A 27,010-nucleotide genomic window follows, 5' to 3' on the forward strand; every position below is an offset into this window, starting at 1 on the left:
ACTCTCGAAAAATCGTGACGCTGAAGTTAGCAACGTTGGAATCCAACGAGAAATGATCTGAAAAAGCCTCCGTTAATTCCAGTTATTCTCCAATTTCGTTTCCTGCCGAATTTGCAATTCGCAGTTTTTCAACCTTCACCGATGATTCGTGAAATAAAAAATTGGTGAATTACCAATGTTTTTTTCCTTCATTTCGTTGGACTTCAACGTCGCAAGCTTCGTGAAAAATCGTCAAATTTATCGGGAGCTTATGGAGATTCCATCGATAGAAAAAAATGTAAGGAATCCATAGCGACGATAAAAACAAAGGGTTGCCGAGTCTTTAAAAGAGGTATTAACGATAGAAGTTGGAAAAATGGGAGAATCAGTTGAAATTTCGAGTGCCCTAGTTTGCGACGCGAAAAAACACGTTGATGCAAAGGAATTCTTTGACCCCTTAACAATCTCGCAAATGAAATGACACTCGTGAAAACTTTTCGGTCCATTTACAACGCACGAATCGAATTTCGACGATTTCTCGGAGCGCGTTTCTTCGGCTGCGATGATTACGATTTTTCCGGTGACTTTTGATGCTCCGGCGTTAATTTTGGTCGCGTGGAGCTCTCGCCAGCCGTGATTTCACTCGCCCGAATTCCCACGTCGCGACAAACGTCCAGTTTCGCATGTTCGGACGTTTGTATCGAGGAGGAGCAAGCGAGTGGGAAGAAAAACGGAAAATAATGATGAGCAAATGTCATCGATATTTGAGGACGAGAGGCGAGTGCATCCGAGCGCAAAACTTGCCTCGCTCTTCTTGCACATCGAGGGGGGCACAAATTACGTGGGAACGAAACGGCCTACAGTTTTCCGTCGAGTTTACTATTCCCGCTCGCACATATTCATCATTAACAGTTTCAGAAAACATGCAACCACTGCAACTTTCGTTGTGGCAATGAGGTGAAAAAAATAACGCTTTTATTTATTCAACTTCCTTATCACGCACGTGATTAGAATTCTTTCGACTCGTTTGCTTATCGTTATTAACCGACCGAGCCAAGTCTATTGAAGCTTTCGATAATAATAATAATAATAATGCGTCAACGAGAATAATGAAGCTGAGAAAAAAAATGTCCTCGACCAAAATCCCATTCGATCGAGGGGCTTCGGAAAGTCAAAAAAATCTATTGTTTCGGGAATGTTTTTGGGATGGACGGAAATAATTCATGCAACGAAAATTCCAAATTTTTTTTCCATTTTCACACACTTTCCTTCCATAAGAATCTATGAGAACCCGAAAAAGTTACGAAGTTCTATATTTTTAGCGACTTTTAAAAAACCACTTGTAAAAAAAAGAATATCACTCGAACCTGCTGTAAATATAGAACTTTGCAATTTTTTCGGGTTTTTATAGGTTCTCATATGGAAGGAAAATATATGAAAATGAAAAAAAAATGTGGAATTTTTGTTACACGATCTCCACATTGTACGCAGAGCTGAGAAACTTCGAAGATCAGACTGCGCATGAACCATGTACAAATTAGTATTCCTCGCATTAAAAAAACGTTTTTGTACTGTTGAAATATCCTTGAAATTATACCGAAAAGTTTGCTACGTTGAGTTATTTCCGTTTGTCCTAAAAACATTTGCGCAAACAATCGATTTTTTCGGGCATTTCGGAGAAATCGAATCCCCGAAATTTTCTTTCGAGCTGCCTTCTTCGTCCGATCAAAATATTCCCAGCGGAGTATTTTTCCTGGGAAGGCAGTAGCGCTCGGAAGTTTGCAAACAGAAAAATGGATCATCAATTATTGACACGCGATGAACTTTCGAGCGAGTTCCTCGCTGGTCACTCTCCGGTCAGAAAAAAGAAGAAAAAAGCAACAAGAGTCATAATAAAGTGCGAGGAAACACGAGGAATAATAGTGCGTAGAAGAACCTTGAAAGAGTCGCGAGTAAAGTCGAGCGCGGCGTCGGCATGTTTCTATCACGTTCTCAAGCCGTGACCTTTCATCGCGAGTGGCTTTGAAACGAGAATGAGAAGAGGGCAAGAGCTTCGAGAAAAACCGCTCGGACGAATCGTTCGTAAAAAATCGTTTGGCTCGAAAAGCTGGGCGTAAAGTCGGAGGAAAGTGCATCGAGGAATCGATCCCTTCCGGTCTAAAACGAGCAGCGTCACCGGAGTGTTCCACCTTCTGACACGCTTCGACGTTGTCGTCGTTGGCCGTAAATTTGTGTGGATTTAAGACACACGCGCACAAGGATAAAGCGAATGCGACGATGATGAGCGAACCGCTGTTGAAACGGCGCGTTCTTTTCTCGCTCCGCCTTGGCTCTGTCACTCGCCCCGCGATCTTCGTGTGTCTCGTTTCATTCTCGACTCACGTGCACCGCGGGAGCCGCACGTATGGGATTTTCATTCACGGCTGTGTGCGTCTTGCGAGCAGCGAACGAGGGCCAAAGACAATGCGCGCGTTGCCCCTTCGACCACGCGCGCGCGTGCCCCGCGCCCCTGTACCTGTACGCGTCGCACGCGCGCGAGGCCACGCGCCAACGAGAGAAGGAAAACGCTCGAGACGCAACGGCAATAACAACGACGAAGGCGGCGGCGACTCGAGCGAAGAAACGAACGAGAGGAAGGAGAAAAACGACGGGAAATGGACGCACGCGGGCTACCCCGCGGGAACGTAAGGTCGAGAGAAACCGAGAAACAAGACGGGAGAGACGAAACCGAATACGAGGCTGCGGGGATAAATTAAGGAGTTTCGGTACAGTCGGTACAATGCTGTCACGCTAAGCCATGTTAAGTACACAAAAAAATTCAAAAAGTTCAGAATTTTATAAAATTCGATGTCGCTGAAGTTTGCAACGTTGGAGTCCAACGAAATGTTCTAAAAAACTCTCGAATAATTCCAGCAATCTCGAATTCGGTTCCCTACCGGATTCGCAATTTTTAATTTTTCAACCTACATTCCAATGATTCGTGAAATAAAAAATTGGTGAATAATGAATTAATTTTTCGTTCATTTCGTTGGACTCCAACGTTGCAAACTTCAGCGTCGTAAAATTCGACAATACTGTTTTTTCTAAGATTTTTCTTCTACACCGTTATCGCGAGTAATTGAACTCGAAGGATCACGCGTACGAGCATAGCGTTTCAATATATGTATATAAGTATACATTCCGGGCATAAGAACTTTGCTTCAAGGAGGGTGGCTACACTCGTCAAAATAATAAGAAATTGATGAAATTTGGTGACAATGTTCTTCAACATCGAGTGCGAAGACACAATTTCTTTCAAAATTTTCTTCTGCTTCGTTATCGAGTAATTACGCATTAAAGCTGATTTCTTATGCCCGGAATGACGAGAACTTTAGTGATCAATTATTCGATAACTGCACAGAAGAAAAATCTTAAAAAATTTCTGTTGTCAAATTTGGCACTAAAGAATATGTTCAAAAAATTTTATTAAATTCTACGACGCTGAAGTTTCCTGGAGTCCAACGAAATGAACGAAAAAAACGTTTGTAATACACCAATTTTTTATTTCACGAATCGTTGGTGCAGCTTGCAAAACTACGAATCGTTACGAATCGCAAAAATTTGGCAGAGAACAAAATAGGAGAATTACTGGAATTATTGGAGAGTTTTTTTCGATCGTTTCGTTGGACTCCAACGTTGGAAACTTCAGCGTCACTAAATTCTTATCATTTTGAAATTTTTTATGTATTTAACATGGTTTGGCATGGCAACATTGTATCGTCGCTATCCACCCTCCTTAATGCTTTATTACTCGATAACTATGTAGAAGAAAATTTCGAAAAAATTGAGCCTTTGCCGACGTTATGTTGAAGAAGATTATCACCAAGTTTTATCAATTTCTCAACATTTGTTGACAGGTATCGAGACCTGAGCTTGATAGAAAATTTATTCCCGGTGTTCGAAAATTGCGCTGAAATAAATACAAAGTTTGGCAACGTTCCGTAACGTCCTCGTACTCAGCTGTTGGGTTGGAGGTTGTTATGTCAACGACTGCTTGTCAAGGAACTGCTCCCGCTGGTGTCGCAGTTGCTTGCAACGTTGCCGCATTTATGCGCCGCAGTCTCCGTTAACTATGATCGCGGTGGCATATTTTCGGTGATTTCTCGTCATTCAAGAAGCTAAACTAACCGCTCTGTTCAGTTGAATCATTCAGTACATCGTCCTGGTTCGAACTGCCGTTTTTCAAATGAATTTCTTCATTAATAAGAGCGACGAGCAAGAAGTGTGGAGGCAACGACTTGCGATTTTCGACATTGAATTTCTCTAAAATGATTTTGGCAGCCTCAGGTTTCCTTGAAACGGCACGACGCTGAAGTTTCCAACGTTGGAGTCCAACGAAATGAATGAAAACAAAATGATACATCCATCAGTTTTTTATTTCACGAATCATAATCGTGTAGATTGAAAAACTACGAAGTATAAATTCGGCAGGAAATAAATTAGAGAATTGCTGGAATTATTGAACAATTTTTTAGATAATTTCGTTGGACTCCAACGTTGGAAACTTCAGCATCATTGAAACGGCGCATTCACGATCAACGAATAGGAACTTTTTATAGACGTCCGTTCACCTCAAAAATTTTATACAATTTGGACACACAAGATCGCATGCCCTCGGTTTCGTTATTTACTAAAAATGGTCGCTCCTGTCCATTTCTTTTCTTCCCTTTTCTCTCTCGGTCTCCCTCGCCCCAGAATCTCGGAGTTAAACTCTCTCGCGCGCGCGCGCGCCCCCCCCCCCCCGTTCGTCTTTATCTCCTTCATCTCGTCTCCGAAACATAAACGACCTATACATATTAAAGATACTTTTATGTAGGTACGTTCCATCGCATATATGCTCGCACGCGTATAAATTTATAGCTGCATATATGTATAATGACACGTACACGGGTATTTCATACTTTCGGCGTCTCTTTCGCTCGTTGAAAGTTGAGCGAGTGGAGAAACAGAGAGAGAGAGAGAGAGAGAGAGCAGCAGCGGCCGGAGCTCGTTTCACTTTGCGCCAATCTGAACGCGGCGCCGCCGCTGCCGAGAGACCTCGCTCGATCCGCACGCCAGCGAAACGCGCAGTGCGAGGAAGAAAGACCGAGAGAAGAGGCTTCGCGAAGACGACTCGACAACGGAGCGATAGATAGACCATCGGGAGAATGAGAAAAGAGAAAGGAGACTGAGAGAAAGAGAAACAGAGAGAGAGAGAGAGAGCGAGATGAACGCGCAGACGGATTCGAAGGAGGGAGAAAGAAGGTTTTTTGGTGCTACGAGAATCGAGCGTGGGTGCCCGACTGGCTGGTTTTCCCTGCTCCCTCCCTCCCCGAGCATAAACGTACGCTCCGACTCGACTCCGACCCCCCTCCGCCCCTTCTCGATCGCCTCGTGTAACGTAACACGCGAGGAAAACTCTCGTACGGTTTCGCTCGGTTGCACCCAGCCAACCTGATACTCCGATACCAACGCACACTCCTCGGCGTTCATATTTACGACGGTGTACGTGCGCTTATGAAGTATTAAAAAAGCAGGGAACGCTGCGTGCGTGTTACGTTGTGGGAAATGAGCGATATACGACGTCGCATGCGCTCGGAGCAACTTTACCAATCCGCGTAATACAAATATTCGTACGCGTATATTCGCGATTTTATGTCCGAAATTTTCAATCACGCGTCGTCCATCTCGCTCCCGATGGCTGAATCATGAATTTCCGCGGAGTCCGATGTACCGACATTGTTCTTTATGCCTTTTTTACGATTGCGGCGCCCGATCTCGATCTTTTTGCGGAATTACTTTCGGAGGCGTCGCCGATGTGAAGAAGTTTTACGCTCACGCGGGGGCAGCTGAAACCGCCGTTTCCCGGGTGCGGTTTACGTCCATTTTTTAAGGCTCTTTCCGCACTTGAAATAATCCTCGACAATTGGGCATGCACTTTTCTGTCGTTATTCCAGCCCGCGATATCGAGCTGAAATTCTCCGAATGTGGAGCACTCTGTAGCCAGAATTCTCGATGAAAATAACGATGATAAGCCCATTTTTCGCCGGGGGGTAAACACGCCGGAGTTTAAAGTCGTCAACTACGTTACGGAAAACTCCATGAAAACTTTTTCACCCTCGTCGTCCAGCCGTACACGAGCGGAGCCGCGGGACGGCTGGCTTTTTTATACACGCACTCGCTGCTCCAAATTTCGAGAGGAAAACTTTGAAAACGTGGACGGAATCGCGAGAGAAGCTGCGAGAAATCTTCAGAGGCTGCTCCACTCCCGGCGAGATTCTCTTCCTCGAATATCGCGTTGCGAGTATTTTACGATTCTTTCATACTTCATCCTCGTTTTTGTGGCGTCCCTCTTATCCATTAATTACATTTATATCCGATACGTTCCTGTCCGTCGTGAGAGAGCTCCAGGAATAAATATTCCACGAATCAAGTGCTCTGAAAGTCGAGTCATTTCTCATTTATAAATAAACTTCGTATCTCACCTTTGCCTTGCTTCATTCAATCATAATCTCAAACACTTTCCCCCTCAAAGTACACTTCCCTTGGGACCGAATTCATAATCGAACAATTTTTCAACGCGCTTCCGCGCGCGTGGACACCCGAAAATCCGAACTAAGGTGGAACGATAGCATATATAAAAAAAGAGGGATTTTTCCGCAAATTGGTAGATATACGTTCGAAAATGAGGCTGAAGTTTCCAACGTTGGAGCCCAACGAAATGATCTAAAAAATTGTTCAATAATTCCAGCAATTATCTAATTTATTTCCTGCCGAATTTATACTTCGTAGTTTTTCAATCTACACAATTATGATTCGTGAAATAATAAGCTGATGGATGTATCATTTTGTTTTCATTCATTTCGTTGGACCCCAACGTTGGAAACTTCAGCGTCGTGTTCGAAAGTATGTCAACTATTCGCTCGCGCGAAATTTCAACGGGTTCAACCGTACCGTTTCTGAGGAAACTGAATCAGTTTTTTACCTTCGATCTTACGGAAAAGCGTGTAAATGTGTAAAAGAAAATGAATAAACGAAATTTGTCTCTCTGCTGGCTGACACAACGCGGCAACGTCGCATCGATCAACGCGCTCTCGTACAGCTACGTATGAACAGTGCGACCTGCAGCTCGCCCTCGAGCTTGAGCAGGGCAGCCAACAGTGAAAAACTGAAGCCCTGCATTGCTGCTGTCAAAGCGAATGTTTGATATTTTGAAATAAAAAACAAGAAGCTTTTTTCCCCCAAAATTAGAAACATTATCGTTGAAATAATTGTTTTTTCATCGAAAAGTACACAATTATGATTTTTTCGTGTTAATTGAAAAGCGGAAACTAAATTCACGCGCCTTTCTCAACACCTGTGCCCCGTAGAAGAGGAACCGTTCTACCTTAAGATGATTATACGATATTCGAGATTCGAGGGAATTGAAAATGCGGAATGATTCTCGATCCCCCGACGCAGAAATCAGTCAGCTTGCCTCTCTCTTCTTCTCTCTTCTCTTTGTCTTTCTTCGGTTGCTCGAATTCTCCCTATTTGGCCTCGCGAAAATCAATTTCCTGCAGGAGTAGCAGCAGCAGTAGCAGCAGCAGGGGAAAAGGCCCGGAATCCCCGAACGCACAGATCTGTATAAATGAACATGTACATTTGTATGTCTATACCTTCGTAATATGGACTAGAAGATATCCCGTCGAGGGGTGAAAAGCCTATCAAGCGCAGGGGTTGCAGTATTTTTGTTAAAGTTGTATTAGTCGAGCAAACGTTACGAGGGGTTCGAATGTACCGGGCGTCCTGACCGTATCGATCGTAATTCCGATCATTCGCTTTAACGTTATGCTCGCGTAATCGCACAGAATGACGAGTTCTGACCCCTGGTTTTTTTCGACAACTTTGGAATAACGTCGAAGTCGCTTCGATGCGTCACTGCGTTGTCAATGAATTTTCGCAATTCCCAAACTAACGAAGAAAGTTCAGTGAATTTCGTGATCGAACGAGAACATTCGCTGAAAAATCCAAAGTTATTTCAATCTCTTGCTTCTCTGACGATATTTTTTCACGATTTTTAGAATCTTTCCTCGACTGATTTTAAAAAATCAGCACTCCGCGTCCCTCGGAAATTGCAATTCGTTTGTTTTTGGCGCATAATTCGATCGGCTGGACTACGGAATGAGTAGAAACAGATAAATCGAAATTGCTGCGCTCCAATGATCTTCGTTCGTCCTGAATTTTCGGGGATGGAATCGACGCGAGAGTTTATCGAGGATCGTTCGGAGCGAGTACGCGCGGACACCCGGTACACTCGGTTTCGTTTCCGCCTTACTCACAGCAGCTCGCACTCTCCTTGACGAGATTCTCCGGCTTCGAAACAGAGGATTCTTTCAGCACCTAACTGACTCCGTGTTCCGGCCCGCGAACAAAGTTTTCGCTCCCCTCCAGGCCGGCGAAATCGCCAGGGGGAGAAAAGATGAATTAGATATGAGGCCATTCGGGCTGCACACACGTGCGGCCACAGTCACGGTACTAAAGCGTCGACGACAAGGAGCAGGAATTTTTGGGTAGCACGAGGGAGCAGCTCCCAGATTCCCCCTCGTAATTATTCTAATCCAGTGCCTTAATCGCAGTGACAAAAAAACCTCCGTTTGTACGGCTCGAGCGAGCTCATTCTTTTCACCGGTTCCCACGACGCACTTTTCTCCTTTTATTCCATCTGAAACGAACTTGAACTTTCGGTTCAACTTTGAACGAAGGGAAGAGACGAGCTGCGTTCCCACTGCGCGATGAAACATTTTTCAGAATCACTTTCTAATCGCGGTGACAAGATTTTCCCGAAAATAGAATTCCTTCGAGAATAATCGTGGCCAAAACGAGTAGTTTTTCGCTCCAAAATCGAAGAAAATGTTCACCAAACTCGTCGTTGAATCCTCGACAATTTTATCGCAGTAGCCTCAACAAATGCGTCCTTTACCTCCCTCTGGATTCAATCGGAGTCTCAACGCTAGTTTTAACGGACTCGAAAAACCCCGAAAACATTGCAAAACTTAATTAACCAAAAGCTTGTAGACGAGGATGCCATAATTCTGGAAAAAGGTATACCAGCACGGGGTCAAAGGTAACTGATGATGATCACAGTGTCGTGGGTATTAGAGGCGCCCGCTGTTTGCGCCCTCCCATTCACGGGGAGCCTTATTTTGCGATCCCGAATTGGCTTTCTCCCTCGTTTCACTTCACCAAGTACCGAGAGAGCGAGAGCCCGCTCGTATATCCTGGAGGCCAGACTGACGATATATTCTGGGTCTTAACTATCGCAACGTTGCGGAAGTAGTTACCAGACTATATAGAGGCGAGAGCACAGGGACGAGGACACGGCCGAATCGGCGTGTATACGAACGTGCATCGTTCTCTGTTTTTCCTTCATTTCCTCTCCGCGCATTTCCCTTTTTCCGTTCTCCTTCGTCCTCCCTCGCGTGGTGATCTCTGTGTGTATAGTTGGAGGGAGACGGGAGAATTGCGTACGAGGGACTCGCTTCGTTTCGTTCGGTGATGTAAAAAGAAAGAAAAAGCGAGGGCGCCGGGGAGGAAAAAAACGAGGAACGAAAGAAAGGTCTCTCGTCCTCGGGTGCTTTTCTCCTTTTCTCTTCTTAGCCCCGATGAAACGTGGACGCGATCGATACCTCCGACTGGTCCTTATCTTTCTCGTTCTCCACTCTCTTTTTTTGGCTTCCGTTCGCCCCGCGTTTCTCGCTCTCTTACGTTTTTCCCTCCTATCGCTCACACAACGTCATCGAGTCTTGTTCCTCGCCGCTAAAATGGATATTTGATCCGTTGCTACACGATTTTATCGAGTTACAATTAGGACAAATGTGATTGAGGGATTTGCTGGTATCGCGAGGGAAGCTTTTTCCTCGATTCATTCTCTCGTCGCTCGTGAGAAGCGCTTCCTCGTTCGCGTTACACGTGGTTTCGTGTGCGCATCATTCTTTTCCTACGTTATTTCCTCCTGCGCAAATATTTTGGCTCGTCGATTCATCGCGAAGACGATTCGTGACGGCGGACTTGCAGCGCCGAATACTAATCCGGTGCCACAATTCACTGACTTTCTTCCTTTCATTCTCGCGCACCAATGTCCTGACCAATCGACGCGACTGGGACAAAAATTCCACGCGGAATTCAATTGGCGACGAGCGGAGACGCAAAAAAAGAAACCGGGAATCGCAGCTCGCAGTTTTCTCATATTTTTTCATCTCGCCTCCTAAAAGATTAAATTCTTTAAGCGAGGCGCGACGATGCTGTGAAATAATGAGTGCGTGCGACAGAAAGAGAAGGAGAGAATACGAGAGAGTCTAGTGACTGACGCGTCTTCGTGAACTCAGTTAAAAGTCGCTGAAAGGTTTCTCTACTATTGCATCGGGAATGGGAGCCGTATAAATGCGCTCGGGACTCGCACTTGCTCTCGTGTCTACGACATTCCTCATTTACACTTTGTGTCATTATTCTCGTTCGCGTATTCGAGCCTGCTCGTCTCCCTCTTTATCTCTCTCGCTGCAGCGATCGTCGCGTCTACAGAGGCAGATATTTCGACAATCAATTTGGCATTCCAACAACAGCGAGAATGGGTATGAGCGCGTGATCGAGTGCGTCGAATTAGTAAAAATATTTACGAGGAAATGGAATACGAATGCGAATCTGCGAAATTTTTATCTCCAATTCCGAGACAAAACAAATATAAATCGGTCTCGCCATCGAAGAATCGTTGTCAACGAATGGGGACGAGCGAATTTGGATGAGGAAAGAGAAACTCGTCAGTCAATTTCGTTATAAATTCATTTTGAAAATGTAACCAATATTTGTATTCAAACGAATCATCGATGCAGACCGAAAAACCACGAATTGCAAATTCGGCACGTAACAGAATTGGAGAATTACAGGAATTATTGGAGAGTTTCTTCGGATCGTTTCACTCTCATAAAATTTCTTAAATTCCCATGACTAAACAACGCCGAGCTCACTTTTTTCGCTTCCACTGATTTTCTTCGATCCATTCACGTTCACACGAGCTTTCGGTCCACTAGGAGACGAAACATCCGATTTTTCTCGCTCCCATCCGAGTCGCTCCTGGGCAGAAAATCTGGTCTCGTTCCTTCGCCGCAACTCCACTCTTCTTACTTTACCGAAATTGGTGACTGGGGATGATTTTTCAGTGGTGGATTGCACGCTTTCGCATACGTCCATATCCGTACGAAGTGAAATTTCACTGCAGTCAGTCACCCCTCTCGTCTGCATGTAAAAGTGTTTGTATAATACTGAATCGTATGCATGTAGATAATATTCATATCGTAAACGTGAGCTCTGGTGTGGTCTTGTAAAATATTCAAGCTGCAATCACGTCCGGTGAATGAGGCCGAAGTTGGCGAACCGCGGGGAGCGTGGATGGCGCGCCCTGGCGGTGGAGCGGGGCACGAAGAGAGTGGCTGGTGACGATTATGCAGGGGTAGGTTTAAGGACTCTTTTTGTATGGATGTATACGTATAGAATGGGAGAGGGAGAAGGCGCACAAGACACTGGGAACGAGGATTTTAAGGACCCCCCCGAGAGGCCGTGAGTACGGTCGTAGAGAGAGGAGCCAGAAAACGAGACTCTCGCGCGGAGTGCAGGAGCGGGACAGAGTCGAGGGAAATTGGTGCGGTGGATTACGCTTTAAAAAGAGGCGAGTGGAAAAAAGATGTCGGAAAATGGAGGATGTACACACACAGGGCTGTCGGGAAGAAGGAGGCAGAAAAACGTCGAAAAGAATCGAGAAAGGGAGAGAGCGAAGCTCGGGCTCGCCGAGCGACGAAGCGGGAGTGGGAACGAAGAGAAAATAAGATGCTGGGACGTAAAAAGTGTGTGCGAGAACGAAGAGAGAGCGAATATACTGGAACGGAGGACAGTAGGAATAAAATGTTACCTGGGAAAGAGCGCGCGAGGGGCTGAGAGCGAGGGCAGAAGGAAAGGAGACGAAAAGAGATGAGGCGATTGAGAAAGAACGAAAGGGAGTGAGAGCCGGAGAGGAAGGAAGAAGTTGTGGACGAACGCGCGGACGTCGCGAATTTTCCGTTTTTCTGAGTCGACAGAAAATTTTTACAACTGGTCGATTCGCAAGCCTCTCGCCCCTTCGTCGTCAACTCTGTCATCTTCCCGAAGCGACGGGACGAGGCGTTTCAATTTTTTGGCCCCCCCGCGCTCCTTTTTTACCGAGGTTTTCTTTCACTCTCCGCTTCTACGTAGGAAGCACCGCGGTCGTCTCGTCTCTTGCAGATTTTTATAGCGTATAAAATAAAATGGCAATATAGGACCCTCTCCGCGTGAGAAGGGGCGTACACAATGGGGCATGAGCTCCAAATTTAGACATCTTCTCGGGGATGGAACCTGCTCGCCCGATGCCGAGACGTGCAGAATCGACACATTTTTTTTAATGTATGGATTTTTCCCCCATGGAAAGCCGCCCCCTCTTTTCACAGGTTTTATTAACAGCTTTATACTCCTCGGCTTCTTCGATGGGGAATTATTCTCATAATGGATGCTCCCGGAGCCCATTTTCATGCTCGGGGACGAGAGACATTTTTATCGGATCTGAGGACCCGAAATTTGTGGTTTTTACCCCTCGCGTCATGTCCGCGGACCTCCAAGGGGCCGAAATTCTTGCTAATTACCTAAAAAAAACCAAAAAGCTCGTTTCTTTCCATCGTCAAATTAGTCCGCGACTAGCGAGCCTTGAATCGAGCGAATGCGTTTCAACTCAAGACGCACACGAGCGCGGAGAACGAGGTTGGATACATTCGAATTGTTATTTCGGACAAAGGACAAAATTTGTTTTATTCATAAAATTGAAAGACGCCCGAGCGACCACGAGACACGAAGTTACTGCGAATTTCATTTCCACAGAGCAACTCGAGCGACTCTCTTTCTTCGTGAAATTTCATTTTTATACATTCACAAGGGTGTTTGCCTACGTTTTTTACGACGTTGACAAAAGACGTTTGATGTTTTTTCTCTCATCCAATCCGACCAGTCAGCCTCTGCACCGATTTTCACATGCTCCCCCGACCCAATAAAAGTGCACCGCACACACCTGACGATTTGTCATCTTGCACGTTCCTCTCTCTTTCTCTCTGCACACAGGAAACGCATAAATAGAGGTCTGAGAGCCAGCCAAATCGACGGGCTTTGGCTGTCGCCCGAAAATTTTCAAAAGCCAATTACGAGATTAATTGGGCCTTGGGGAAACAGAAGGTTTCCTCCGTCCCTCTCTCTCTCTCGCCTCTTGCTCTCGCTCTCGCCCTTCCGGACGTGCGGTCGTTCGCTCCTGCATACGATTCTCTTTCAACCCCCCCTCCTTTTTCTCTCTGCATTCTGTCAATCAAGAGTCGAGATTTGCAGACAGAAATCTAGCGGACAAACGCAAACATACGCCCAAACCGTGCACAAACAGGCTGCCGCGTGCGATATCGATGTGTTACGAATTTCATGCGAAATGCAATTTTAAGTACTTTTGTCCACAATCAATTATTTCGCGAGGATGTAATTGAATCGAGCGTCGCTACTCGACGCGACAATCAAGGTTTACAGAAAACTTGGAAAATATTAACGGGAGTCAAAAGCCAACGAAAAAATACTCGATTTTTATTTTCCTCGTAATTCTGACAAAAGATCAATCTTTCTCGTAATTTATCGCTAATTTGAGCGAAAATCTGTTGAAAGCTCCCTCGTTAACATTGAACCGGATCTCCCGCGAGCACATCGTAAGCGGCCCGGAGCTTTGTGCGAGGCGAAAAAAGTGCTCGGGAGCGAAGAATAAAACGGGAGACACGTAAAAATAAGATTACTCGATCGATGTCCAGCACTGGCAACAGGACGAAAAGCCTGAATTTCATTTCCTCGTGTTTTCGTTCCAGGTCGCAGGTTCGTTGATGCTTGATGGCGCGCGCTGGTACGCAGCGTTGGAGGAATCCTGCTCCAGAGTAAGTCGATTATTCATTACCATTTATTATCGTGACTGCTGATCGTGATGATTCGCGAGCGAAGAGAAGGTTTGGGCGGGGCCAGGAATTCTCGACTCATTCTACAGAGAAAAAAACTCATTTCCTGCAATCGTACATTGACCGCGCGCGCTGCCAGCATCTGCGAGATCAATCGTGTACATAAATAAATAGCAGTGTGGCTTACCTACGTTTTGTGTGTTTGTAGACATTTTTCAATGATAAAAATGCACACACGCAATATTTGAAGTATTACTTGTCGCTCCGTCAGCATGCGACTCTTTCCTCTCTGATATTACTCGCTGTACACTTTTTTCTCCCAACTATTATCATCATTATTTTGCCTTTTTTAATCCACGAACGTATCCGTGCTGCAGCGAGCGAGAAACAGCTGCGGGCTGTGTGGCACGAACGGGTAATTCGACGCTCCCGTTTTCTCTCCCACAATCTTTGACGGAAAAAATGTAAGAGAAAGGGCCCTCGAGAGAGAGAGAGAGAGAGAAAAAGAGAGAGCGAGAGTCACGAAAAAAACAGACGGGGAGAGAGAAAATAGAAGATCGTTGTTACTTGTGGCTGGATTGAGTTTTGTGTTTCTCGGTGATCGAATTAATCACACGATTATTCTCTTTCGTCTTCATGTTTCCTTGATCGATCGGTTTCTCGAGCCTTATTATTGATGTTTGCTCAGTCACGTGGACCATTTATGTCAACTCGCTTAAGGTAGATCATGCCCGTACGATCGCGTTTTATGGGTGACTAAATTGGCTCGATTTTTCATTCCTAATTAAAGATATTATCACTCTAAATTAATGTCAGAGTTATCAATTCGAAATTGTAAATACGTTTTTTCAACTTATTTTTTTGGGCGAATGAAATTACAAGCCATTTATTAATCGGGGATCCATCAGTGACTGAACCCAAAATTTCATTCGTCTCTGGCTAAAATATTATAGTTTTTATGCTAAAATTCGCTTTAGAGGGCGCAAAAGGAAAACACAAAGGGAAATGGATCAAGAAAAAAGAGTTAATTAAAAGACGGAAGGCTGTGACAGGAATGGGCCGAGTCAAGAAGAAACAAAATACCGAAATAAGCAAATGTGTCTCATTAACAATTTCGTTCAATCTTTATTACTAGTATGACAATGGTCTCGAATTTTTTCTTAGACCTTAATTTTATCGGTTTATTCGTTATATACAGAAAGATTTAAGATTTTTTACGCATTGTCCCTATGCCCTATATTTAAAATTTAAACTCTGCGAAAATTTCAAGACTTTCTTAAGAAAATCGTTTCGTGCATGCACTAGCTTAAATTGAAAGAAAAATAGTTTATTCGATTGAGGAGAAAGGGGCTAAAAATATTCGTCCTGCTTATTTGTGATAAAAAAGAAAATTTTGACTGGAGCGCTTTTTTCCGATGATTTATTCGTCGAATGGTAATGGAGCAAGGCTCGTGGATCGCGACGTAAGAAACGGTGGAATAATTAATAATTCGTTGCCCAACTGTAATATTTATTCAATAAAAAATAATGAGAATTGTATTTTTTCTTTTTTCTCTCCTTTTCTGCATATTTTTGTCCCTTTCTTTCCCTCATTTGTGAATCACGGTCCACGTACGTTTCCCTCTTTTCTTCTAACTCGCCAGTTTCGTACGTCTATGTAAGGCTCCCGCTAGTTTCAAAAACACATCGAAAGAGCAGAGTACGAAACGTTAGAGAAATGGTGGCGCACGAGAGAAAGAGAGAAATGGGGGCTCGGTGAATCGTCGCTTTTTTTCCTCCGGCAATTACCTCGGACGACGAGCCACGGACGTACAATCAGAATCATAGGAAACGCTCGTTGTGACAGTAGTAACGACCGAATCGCTACTGGATGGAAGGATTCAATGGGGAACAAAAAAGAGAGAAAAAAAAGAAGAACAAGAGAATTAGAGAGATCGAGAGAGAGAGAGAGAGAGCAAGGGGGGGGGGGGGAGGAATAGAGCGAATCGTCCTGGTGTGTTACATCCGAAGGTCTTTTTCCTCTTCCTTGAACCTTCCCTCTATTCACTCCTTTCTATCACTCAGCCTCGCTGCTTCCTTCTTCGTACCTGCTTGCCAGAACATTCAATTTTTCTTTTGCCGCAGCTCTGTTTTTTCCATCTTCGAGTCACGTTTATGCTCTAGAACATCTCACTATTTTCTTTTATTTTCGGTCCCCATAGTTAGACCGCATGTTTATCGATTCGAATATTTCGGCTCAGCACATTTATCGACGAATCGATGAAACACCTCGGGACGGTCTCCGTCGCAGTAACGAGCGACGAAATTCAATAATTTCACAAAATAAATGCATCTTCGACTCTTCGTATTATCACTGACGTTTATCGAATGTTGTAAATGTTTTCGCGTCTAATTCGCGGTGAAAGTTTCTTCAAAAGTGTCTCCGTCGCCAGCGGAATTGCCACTCTTACGATTGCTCCGAGACTATCTTTCATTTCTCCAGGCACAATGATTCATTGCTATTTGTTTCATTAAAATTTTCGTTTTTTCGCTCCTTCGTTTCTCCGTTATCTACGCGTAAATTCACACGAACTTGCGCACCAGGGCGACATTAAATATACAAAACTTGGTTGATTTATAGCTCAAGGGTCCTCGGGGTGTCTCCCGCCCTTACCTGCCGCCTTTTGCTCTCTTTTTCTCCATTTTCTCCCTTTCTTTCCGCCTTTACCGTACTTTTTTCCGTCGCTCCCGTCCTCTTCGTATCTTTATTTGATTTTTTATCCGTTCCTCATTTTAGCACTCCCGCATCCTCTCCTCCCATTTATTTCTGTTTCTAGCCGAATATTCCGTCTCTCGAGACTTTTGTTGGCAGCACGATAAAAAAAATCAACCGAACAATATGCGATTCTGCATATTTTCGCGTTTATCCACTACTTTCACCCTCGTAATTCTTCCACTCTCCGAGTCTATTTCCCTCTGTTCTCAAGTTTTTTACTTGAGACGCTTATTTCATTTTACTTTTATCTACTTTCGTGCAAATTACCAGATTTTTCGAGCCAAAGGTCTTGAGATATTGACAATTTCGCGAGTGAAAGTTTGAGAAAACACACGAAAGACAACAAAACGCGGCTTTCTGGCGTGTCGTGATTTTTTTTCGACGTTTCGCGGTCGATTATTTGCAGCTCGAACGCTCCATTCGAAATCTCGAAAGTGAAAAGTTCTACAAATTCACCGCACGAGTCGTCATCGATGAGAAAAATTATTTTTTTAACAAAGCGAAGCTCGAGCTTCGTTTGTTTCAAAAAGTTTCGGAAAAACCTCAAGTCCTTGCGTATCTTTTGTGACTTTTTAGGATAGAAAAACAAATGAATTTTTCCGGCCGAAAAAAATGAAAAGTGGCGGGGCGCTCGCGAGTCCGCGTTGCTTCATAAAATTTCGAGTTTATTTTACGTTTCGAATTCGAATGAATTCTCGCATCCTGACTTTATCTCGCTTGGGCTCTTCCGGTTTCTTCCTCCCCCGTTAATAATTTCTCGCGCTCTCTCTCTCTGGTTTTCCGGTAAGCACGAGGGGGTTGATGGCGTTTAGCGACTCGCGGCAAATCTCCTTCCAGTATAACGAGACTAATTGCTCGGGCACGACGTTTCTCGTATATAACCGGAACGATGGAGCCCCCTGTCGTTGCCCGAGGCTAGCCGAGCTCAGCAGCCGCAGGCCGCGAGAAATTCTCCAGAAAGGAGAGAAGTGCGCGAGCGGCGAGAGAGCGAGTGAGCGAGCGATGGAAGCAGACGATTAACGGGCGTAATGGCAATCTGTTGAAAACGGACGGGGCGGTGACGGGGTCCTGAACGCGTCCGGGGTGCAGCTATAGCTCGCAGGTAACTTCCGCAGTAGATGCATACGGGTCTCCTCGGTCCGAATCAGCCTTCGTCTTCCTATTCGTCATTCGCTCGAATTTTATGAAAAAAAAAGTGTATTTGGAGTCATTCGACCAAATCGGAGCTTCGTCCTGCGTTGACTGCGCGAAAAAGTGGCCGCGAGAAGTCGCAAAATCCCGCGATCCTTGCGGCCGGTTATATGATTGTTTCTTGCCCGGGATTTTTACAGCGGTTTCTCCGAGCCACAAAACCAACTGGGGGGGGGGGGGAGGGCCAGGCTGCCACGAACTTCTGGTTTTATAAGCACGCGTAACCGAGAATTTGCTGCTCGGTGTACCTCGATCGTGTCTCGTTTCGTTCGCTCTCTCTCTCTCTCTCTCTCTCTCTCTCTCTCTCTCTCTCTCTCTCTCTCTCTCTCTCTCTCTCTCTCTCTCTCTCTTTACCCTGGAGAACTCGGTGGACGAGTCGAGCCTCGTGGTCTTTCTGATCGCTCCTTTTCACTGCGTACATCACTCCCCTTTCGTGTCTCTCTCTCTCTCTCTCTTCCGGGAGCGCACACTCTGCGGTAGAACGCCTTACCCTCGGCACACGGACGCGCACTCTCGCTGTGGAACCGGCGCGATCGAACATCGCTTCAACTCCAGGGTGTACTTGTTACCCATGTAGGATCATGGTCCTAAGTATGTGCACATAGATCCAGGGATGACGGGACCAAAGTGAAACAATCCCTCGGCAGCTACGCCGCCGCGCTGGAAACCGAACTTTTCCATGTCGCTTTAAAACTTAAATATGTTGATCCGATTAACCAACCCACGCTCTCAGGATTATTCGCTGTCCATTAAAACTTGCTTTTCGCCTCTCAGTCAACTTTGTACCGAGCAAAAAAGTCACTTTTTACAAATTATTCATTCCACTCTGAAACCTCGCGTCGTCGTCGTCGAGCCTCGTTTCTTCAGAGTTTCCAAAAATCCCTCAACTATTGCCAGCTCCGATCCGAATCCACCGCACCTTCGACCTCCAACCGTCGAATCCAAGCTTCTCCGTCGTGCACGGGATTCGATTTCGGGCTTGAGTCCTTTATTTCAATCAAAACATAGATACACGCGCGTTACCTCTGCTTCGAATACAACTGCGCGCTCTCGCTCTCTTCCTCGGCCAGCCTCTTTCTCCTTATAATTATAACGTGTGGCGCGCACCCTTTGAGCTTCGCACGACATTACCAAGGCGCAAACGCTCGAGTCCTCCATTGTGTGGAAACTTCTCGATTCGTGTGCGAAACACGAAATAATAACGAGGAAACTATAATTCCCGTTGAAATCTTACTCAATCTTGCTCGTACTCGAAGTTCGTGCGGTCGCGGATTTCGAGGTTTTTGGAATACGACAACGCTCAAGTTTGCAACATCGGAGCCAACGGAGGGAACGAAAAAAACATTTGGAATTCACCAATTTTTTATTTCCCGAAGTATCGGATTGAAAAACCACGAATTGCAAATTCGGCAGGGAACGAAATTGGAGAATTGAGGAATTATTGGAGAGTTTTTTTCATCATTTCGTTGGACTCCGACGTTGCAAACTTGAGGGTCGTACAACGCTCGCGAAGATTCGATTTCCTCGGTTTCCGTTCGAGTGTTGAAATCGCAGCCAAGTTCCAACTATTTCTCGGAGTCTGAGACCGAAACTTTGGAATTTGACGAGAATTCGCCATTTTTAATTCGAGTTACCAACTAAATTTGAGTCGCGACTCTTGAGAAAGAGGACGCAAGCCTGCCTGCGCGCTTGAAACGAGGGTGAAAAAGTCATCGAAACTTGACACCCGATCGAAGTGATTGCTCCACTGGAGCATTCACGTTGGGAGCTGGTAAAAAATGAGGGCAAATTTGTGTGCATAACTCAGACGCTTAGGCCATCGTTGGCGAGAAAATACGGAGCGATGAATCACTGTTTTTCTTGCTCCTCTTGCCAGCTCTTCTTCTCTAACGAACTTTATACCTCGTAGGTAAATCACCGAGTGCAATAACGTTGTAGGTCGAGAGCCTCCCTCGTCTTCTTGTCAACTCTCATTACTCTCATTAGAGCGTGGGAAGCCAGGAATACATTTATCTACCGTAATAATACGGCGATATAATTTTAACGGTGCATCGGTCGGATCTCTCCTCGCTTCTACGTACCACGGAGCAGCAGCAGCGCGATGCGAAAGTACGAATGAATTCCTTCCTTTTTCATTTTTCATTTCATACGGTGCATTAGTGCCAAGCCCGGTCAAGCTCAGCTACGACTTACGGCTCATCGAATACACTGCCAATGGGAACGCTCGAAAATTAGTGTTTCAATATTAATCATCGGATGCTCTCGCTAATCGCGTTAAATTCTTATTCAATTTAGCAGTTATACGAGCGCAAGAATTTCCAATTAAGCATCCCCATGGGACGATATTTTTCTCGTATTTTTATCTCCCTCCGTATATCCTCGTTAAATTGAGGCTGAAATTTATGAGAAATCAGGGAAAAGATGATTACTTTTTCACGGTACGTCAACATCAGCGACCCGTCCAGATGAGGGTGGAAAAAGCCTTGACGCCCGAACCTTGTCAATGTTGATCGAAGACAGGGAAAAATCTTCAAAAAAATGGAGTTACTTTTCCCTCGTCGAGAGCAGGCACGAGCAGAACAATTGGAAGCGAGTATTCCTCGTCGGGGGCGGAAGCGGCCTTGAGAAAACTAGCCAAATCCCGTATAATAAGAAGCTCGGTAAATTGTTACGATGAATTTGCTAAAAGTCTGTCTTGCACCGTCAAAATTTAAGTCGGCGAGTCCGAGTCCGCTTTTTCACGAGTTTTATCTCGGAAAGATAAAAAAAAGTGGTTAAAAGAGATCGAGGAGTTCTTTTCAGCCGGGCGAATTTTTATTTCAGCGTCTCTCTCGTGAGCGAGGAAAGCGTCTGTGGAGGCGTCTGGTGGAACGGGAGGACGTAAAACTCCAAGTTTTCTCACCCGGCCCCGGGCAGGGAAAGAGGAAAAAGCTGAAAAAGAGACTTGAAATAGTGGGTTCGTGCGTGTGCGTGTCCGTTGGGCGTTTGTGCGTGTGTGCTGCGCGAGATCGATAGACGTCCCGAGGCCGTCACGCTGTGTGAGCCCACGGAAAATGTTCTGGCCTATATAGGTTCGTGCGGGAGGCCCAGGAACGCCGAGCTCTCCGACGTCGAATTCGCGATGGGCACCTAGAAACAGAAACCCTGGGAGAGCGCTCTCTCTCCCCTCGACGTCTCTGTCGCTCTCGTGCGTAAACATGGCACAAATTGCGCGGCAATCCTCGCATCACCGGAGTCTCCTGTCGGTGGACGCGCGAGTAATTGGGTCATCCTCGGCCATTCCAATCCTCCCTGTCCTCCTGTAACTCCTCTCGAGCCCTCGTGTCCCCAGGACTGTGATAGTCGTGTCGTTAAATCCTCCCTCGCTGCTGCCTTTTTCCTCTGGATTTATGCGGCTCTCTTCGCTCCTTCGTCTCTCTCTCTCGCTGTTTTTTCATTTTTGCTTTTAAACTCTTTCCGGTACGGCGTGTTATTTTAATCTGCTCCTGCTTTCTCTCTTTATTGTCTTTCCCATTTTCACTGGCCAACTTTCTTCTCTCGCATTCGTCCAACAGTCCCGGACAGTTTCGTGCGTGATCGCTGCTTTCCACTTCCTGATTTTTTTCGGATTATCATTTGGATTGCCTCCCTCTTCCGCGCCTTCGTGTTTCCTCGCCGTTTTTCATCTGGACTCGGATTCATTTAGCTGTCTCCACCCCTTAAACTCCCCCCATCTTTTCGTCCTCTGTGTACATTAAGCCTTCTTTGTTCCTCGGAGCTCTTCGCCTCATCTCGTTTCCTTTTCTCTCGACATTTATATCCGAGTGGATCTTCTTCTGCGCTCCGTCCCCTCGAGACCCGAGTGTGCATACAGAAAGTCCCATTTTCGTATTTGACGTTCCAATGATCCCCCGAGTCTTGCCCGATTTTCGTGGATTGACAATCTGTAACGACGCCATTTCGAGCGCGCCCCACCGAGACAGGGATCAATTCGCGGTTCTCGCGAAGTCTGAGAATTCTCAAAAGAACGAGGATAACTCGCGAGCCTTTTCAGCGCACTGGGAAAAAAACAGATTTTCTTTTGCCAGCCTGAAACGACTTCGAAACGAGAGGAAACCGAACGACTCCCAGGGACGCCGGATCGAATCACGCGAATAGAAACACGATGAAAAAACCTTGAGAAAGATGAGCAAACGCACGAAAAGGGACGAGAGAAAGGGCCAGAGAAACTTGAAGAGAATGCACCGACTGCTCTCGAGAGTCGGACGTCGCGACGGTGTAACGCATACCTCGTGTCTCTTCCACGTACGCGCAGCCAGCCACCCACACACGTGTGTGTAAACGAAGGATCTATACATAGATTCGCATTGTATAAAGAGCCATGTAATGGGCGAGTGCACCCGAGGAACAAAGTAAATACGCGAACGCAGCAGTTGCAATCCTGTACATAGAAATACGTCCAAGTTACTCCACTCGCTCTCGCTCTCTCTCTCTCTCTCTCTCTTTCGCTTCCATGCGAGGATATAACTGCGTTTGTACCTTGACGATCCGCAGCACATAGCCTATTGCCGACTGGTTGCAACGGTTCAGGGCGCGTGCACCACCCTCTCATTCTTGTCTGGATTTCTCTCTCTCTCTCTCTCTCTCTCTCTCTCTCTCTCTCTCGGTCCTTCTCTCCGCTTTCCGTTTCCGCACGCTCGATACGCTCTCGCCACGTGTGTATGCACACGCACGCAGCACCGCGATGCGCGCTCGCTCTCCGCTGGTGTATCGCCCGTGTAAAACGCGTGGCTTTGCATCCACCAGACCACCAGTCTAGCAAAATACTTCTAAAGGAAAAGAGCCGAGGGGAGGGGGATCAAAAAGTGCGAGAAAGAGAGAGAAACTGCCTCGAATATCCACCGACTCTTTCATACCCCGTGGCACGAGACTTTGAAACCTCTCTGCTCGGATATATATTCCACCTTCGTGCATATGCGGTCAATATACAGCTGTGGATTCGTGTTTATTCGTACTTTTACGCGCATCGGCCAATCCGAGGATCTCGAAACGATTTTAACTCGATCTCACTTTTTCATCGTGCTCTAAACTCCCCCTCGACGAGATCTCGATGCTTCGAAATACTTTTTTAAGCTTTTGGCGATGCTTGTGCATATCTGCGGGAACTCGGGGGTTCGTGTCGAGCAGACATTTTCGCAGGCTTTTCGAAACGAGCGTCTAGGGATTTCGGAGTGTTGAAAAAACATTGATTCATTGAGTTTAATCGAATTTTCAAGTACAACAAATCAATTTCATTATAAATTGAGGGCCCAGAGATCGATTCCGTGAATTTCGATGGAAAATAATCAATAATGACAATGATTTTTTTTAAAAAAAGCAGAAAAATTGATAAATTAGTCTAGTTCTTCTACACAGATGGGGAAGTAAAAACCACCGTTTCGAGGTAACTTAAATTCTTCTTATTCTTCCATTTGGCTAGATAATTCAATTCACTTCGCGACTCGCACGCGGCTCACGCGACGCGAGAATACGAAATTCATGAAAAGGCGGTGTGGATTGTATTTGATAAAAAAAAATTGTCCGAATCTATTTGTAGAACAGTATTGAAAAATCGATCCGACAATTGAAAGATTGATTCGGATAATAAATTAGTACGACGCCGAAATTTGCAACGTCGGAGTCCAACGAAATGAACGAAAAAAACATTCGTAATTAACCAATTTTTTAATGATGCTGAAGTTTGCAACGTTGGAGCCCACCGAAATGATCTAAAAAAACTCTCCAATAATTCGAGTAATTCTCCAATTTCGTTCCCCGTCGAATTTGCAATTCGTAGTTTTTCAACCTGCGCCAATACTTACTCGTGAGACGTAAAAAATTGGTCAATTACAAATGTTTTTTTCGTTCATTTCGTTGGACTCGAACGTCGCAAACTTCAGCGTCGTATTTTTTATCCCACGAAGTATCGGTGCAGGTTGAAAAACTACGAATTGCAAATTCTGCAGTGAACGAAATTGGAGAATTACAGGAATTATTGGAGGGTTTTTGACACCATTTCGTAGCAAACTTCAGCGTCATTAATTAGTAGGAGAGAATCGATCCTTACTCAGATTGGCATCCCTGCAAGCGTCCCATCTTCGAACAACAGCATCGAATAATTTAGATCAATTGTCATTTTTCGCTTCTTCCCGTCAATTAGAAAAACACAAAAACCATGAAAACTTTTTTCCACCTTCCAAATTTTGCCAAATCATTGTACCTGGCAATTGAATCACTGCAATAACGCAAACGAAAAAGGAACCCCACATTTCCTGTATAGAACCAACGAACGACGATCGTTTTATTTACATTTCCTTCGATTCGATAATTTCACATGTAAAACCTCGTGTACGACTTTCTTTCATCCTAGAGTGCACTCCTTCACGAGATACGTTTTCTCTCCCTCCCTCTCGCTTGGTTTTATTTTGCAACGAATGTCCACGGCGGCGCGCGGGAGGGAGGGAAAGACTCACAGTGTTTTCCATGCTGTTTCTATGACTCGACGCTCCACGTTTATACGAGTCAGTGAACACCGGTGAAAAACCCCCGTGGGTTTTCATCGGCATTATTTCTCCTCTTTTTCCCCTGCTATTTTATTTTTCTTTTCCTCTCTTTTCCTTCCCCCAGCTATTTCTCTACACCGGGGCAGCTTCGCCTCGTTCCTGGAGAATTTTCCCTGCCGCTGATTCGAACGAGAGACGAACGGTCGTTTCTCGGCGGTGCGAGGGCCAACGGGAGCTCGCATTGCGCAGCGCATTTCCGCATCTCGCGAAGCCGCTCCGCATTCAAAATTCAACGGATCCGTTCGCAATGTTCGCAATGATCTCACCATCCGTGTACTCTCGTTATTATGTTAATACGAAAAACAATGGACACGGCGCTCCCGTTGGGAGAAAAAACGTTCCTTCGAACTCGGCAGCAATTTTTCTTCCCTCGTATTTATATTTTCATGAAAAATTTCATCCCGTTGACCCACTCGGAGAGCAAATCTTTCCAGACGCAGAAAATCCGAGGCTGCATAAACCCGGGAAAATGAGCGTCGAATATCGACGACTTTCCTCGGCTGGCCCCATTCACACGCGCGTTTATAAAAAACGATTCGATGAAAAGTCATCGCTCACATCGAACTCTCGTCACATCGCTACGATTTTTACTGCAATTTCGCTAATGAGAAGCCGCTCGAGTATCAAGGGAGGAAACCGCATCACATTTTCGCTCCTCCTGCTCTCCGCAGACGCAGCAAGAAATTCAGCGCACGGCTGCCTCTATGGTAACAAGTTTTTACACGTTTTTATACACGATGCTGCAACTTGGATGATGGAATCAGTCCGAAAGAAGAGCGATAGACTAGGTGCGACGTTGGAATCGCTGACGCGAACGAGATTAACTCGTTTCGAGTTCGCTCGCGGAGAGTGGAACGACGACTCGGATGCGGATGGAGCGTCACCGCACATTTTTCGTGGCACAGCAACGGGGAAACGTTGATCGTCGCCGAAACGAGCAGAAAACTTGAGCGATTCTCGCGCCCTCCTTTTTTTATTATATCGCTGTTTCGAGATTCGCGAATCGGAATTTGATCCAGTCGCGTGGCAATCGGGGAACGTTCGCGAAAAATCGAGACGAGGATAAACATTTTTTTATTTTCTCGTCATTTATTGCGGAGTTGATATTCATCGAGATTTCACGACACTGGCCGACGCGGCTCAGTGCGGGAGGGATTGATGAAATTTATAATGGGAAAGGAACCTCATTCGGCTCCGATTTCATGGGTTCGGGGCAATCGTCCCTGCGGGAATAAAACTCCTCGATTTTCGTCGAAAAATAAAATGCGTTTTGCGAACGCTTTAAACTATCAAAAAGTCCATTAACTTGACGATCGGAATAACCGAATTTTCCCTCCTTGCTTTCATTGCTCTGGCAAAAGCACTTTTCAACTCAACCGCCGAGAGATTTATACAAAAACATATTCGAATAGGCGTCGTGGACGTTTACAACTATAAATAGAAAATTCTGGGAACCGGAGGAAGGAAACGCACCGAAAAAGAACTTTGCGAATCGCTTCTGCGCGTACACATTTCAGCTATTAAAATATTGGTTCGTTCGTCGATATAAAATACTCGTTTTTCCCAACTTTTGCGTGAAAATGAGGCAAGCACCGCCGAATATTGGCCCCCGTTTTGTATCGATTCTCAATATTTTCATCGCGCAGCTTCCGGGGAAAAAAGAGAATATAAAAGTGAATAAATGGCTGGAATAGCTCATCGGACGTTGTGATCCGATTTTTCATTTGTTTTTGCCCTCCCCCCCGCCCACGGAGTATGCCGGAAGAATAGTAACGGAAAGGCTTGGTCGATGAAACAGCTGCTTGGAATTGGAGTTGGAGTGAGTCGCGAGAGATAGAAACGAGCTAATAGAGCGCGAGTGCAGGGGGTGCGAGGGGGCGCGCGCAACAACGAAAATAAAAATCGAGCAAGATAACGACTGAATGAACGCGAACGCTCTCGTCGAAAAGCCACGAGGAGATGAACTCACTGGCCGACAATAAATAATGGAACGTTCCATCCACCACCGTCGCACCGCACCACCCTTTGCATCCCTCCCGCCCATTCAAGCGCTTTCATTCTCTCTTACTACTAAATAACCCAAAGTAAATCCACACGAAACATCGGCCGCGATCGAACTCTCGAGGCCCAGATTCTAATCACGATGCCCAGCACTCCCAATCGTTTAAAAGGAAGCTGAAATTCCCTCGGAACTTGGTCGAGGAAGAAACATTTTACGGCGTTAACGACTGCGAGGTGGTGCATTCAACCTTGAAAATCTCCCAGCAGCATAATCGTCGATCGGCTCAATCGCCGAAGCCGGTTTTATCAGGACTCACAGCTGAGTCGCCCTGCCGATGATAAATTACGGGGGATCGCATGTACGAGCAGTCCCGATGACGATGAAAGGCTCATTTGCCTGCGCCTGTTCAGCCCTCGGTTCAACCAATCAAATCCGTTTGCTGTGATTCGCCTAAAATAAGATGAATAAAGTG

At 45.6% G+C, this 27,010-nt stretch overlaps 2 protein-coding genes across 4 annotated transcripts in view; one reads left to right on the top strand and one right to left on the bottom strand.

Moving 5' to 3' along the window:
- Window positions 1–27,010, bottom strand: part of LOC122411146 (putative SLC9B1-like protein SLC9B1P1) — a 104,974-nt gene that overhangs the window by 35,023 nt on the left and 42,941 nt on the right. The gene's annotated exons all lie outside the window — the stretch shown is intronic.
- LOC122411141 (uncharacterized) overlaps window positions 1–27,010 on the top strand; it is a 94,384-nt gene that overhangs the window by 28,655 nt on the left and 38,719 nt on the right. For all 3 annotated transcript variants that reach the window (XM_043419707.1, XM_043419706.1, XM_043419708.1), the window contains exon 2: window positions 13,926–13,991. In XM_043419707.1, coding sequence (XP_043275642.1) covers window positions 13,948–13,991 — 44 coding nt within the window. In that variant the 5' untranslated portion in view covers window positions 13,926–13,947. The remainder of the gene's footprint in view (window positions 1–13,925; window positions 13,992–27,010) is intronic.

The sequence above is a fragment of the Venturia canescens genome, chromosome 5 (genome assembly GCF_019457755.1).
Source record: "Venturia canescens isolate UGA chromosome 5, ASM1945775v1, whole genome shotgun sequence".
NCBI classification, from domain to species: domain Eukaryota; kingdom Metazoa; phylum Arthropoda; class Insecta; order Hymenoptera; family Ichneumonidae; genus Venturia; species Venturia canescens.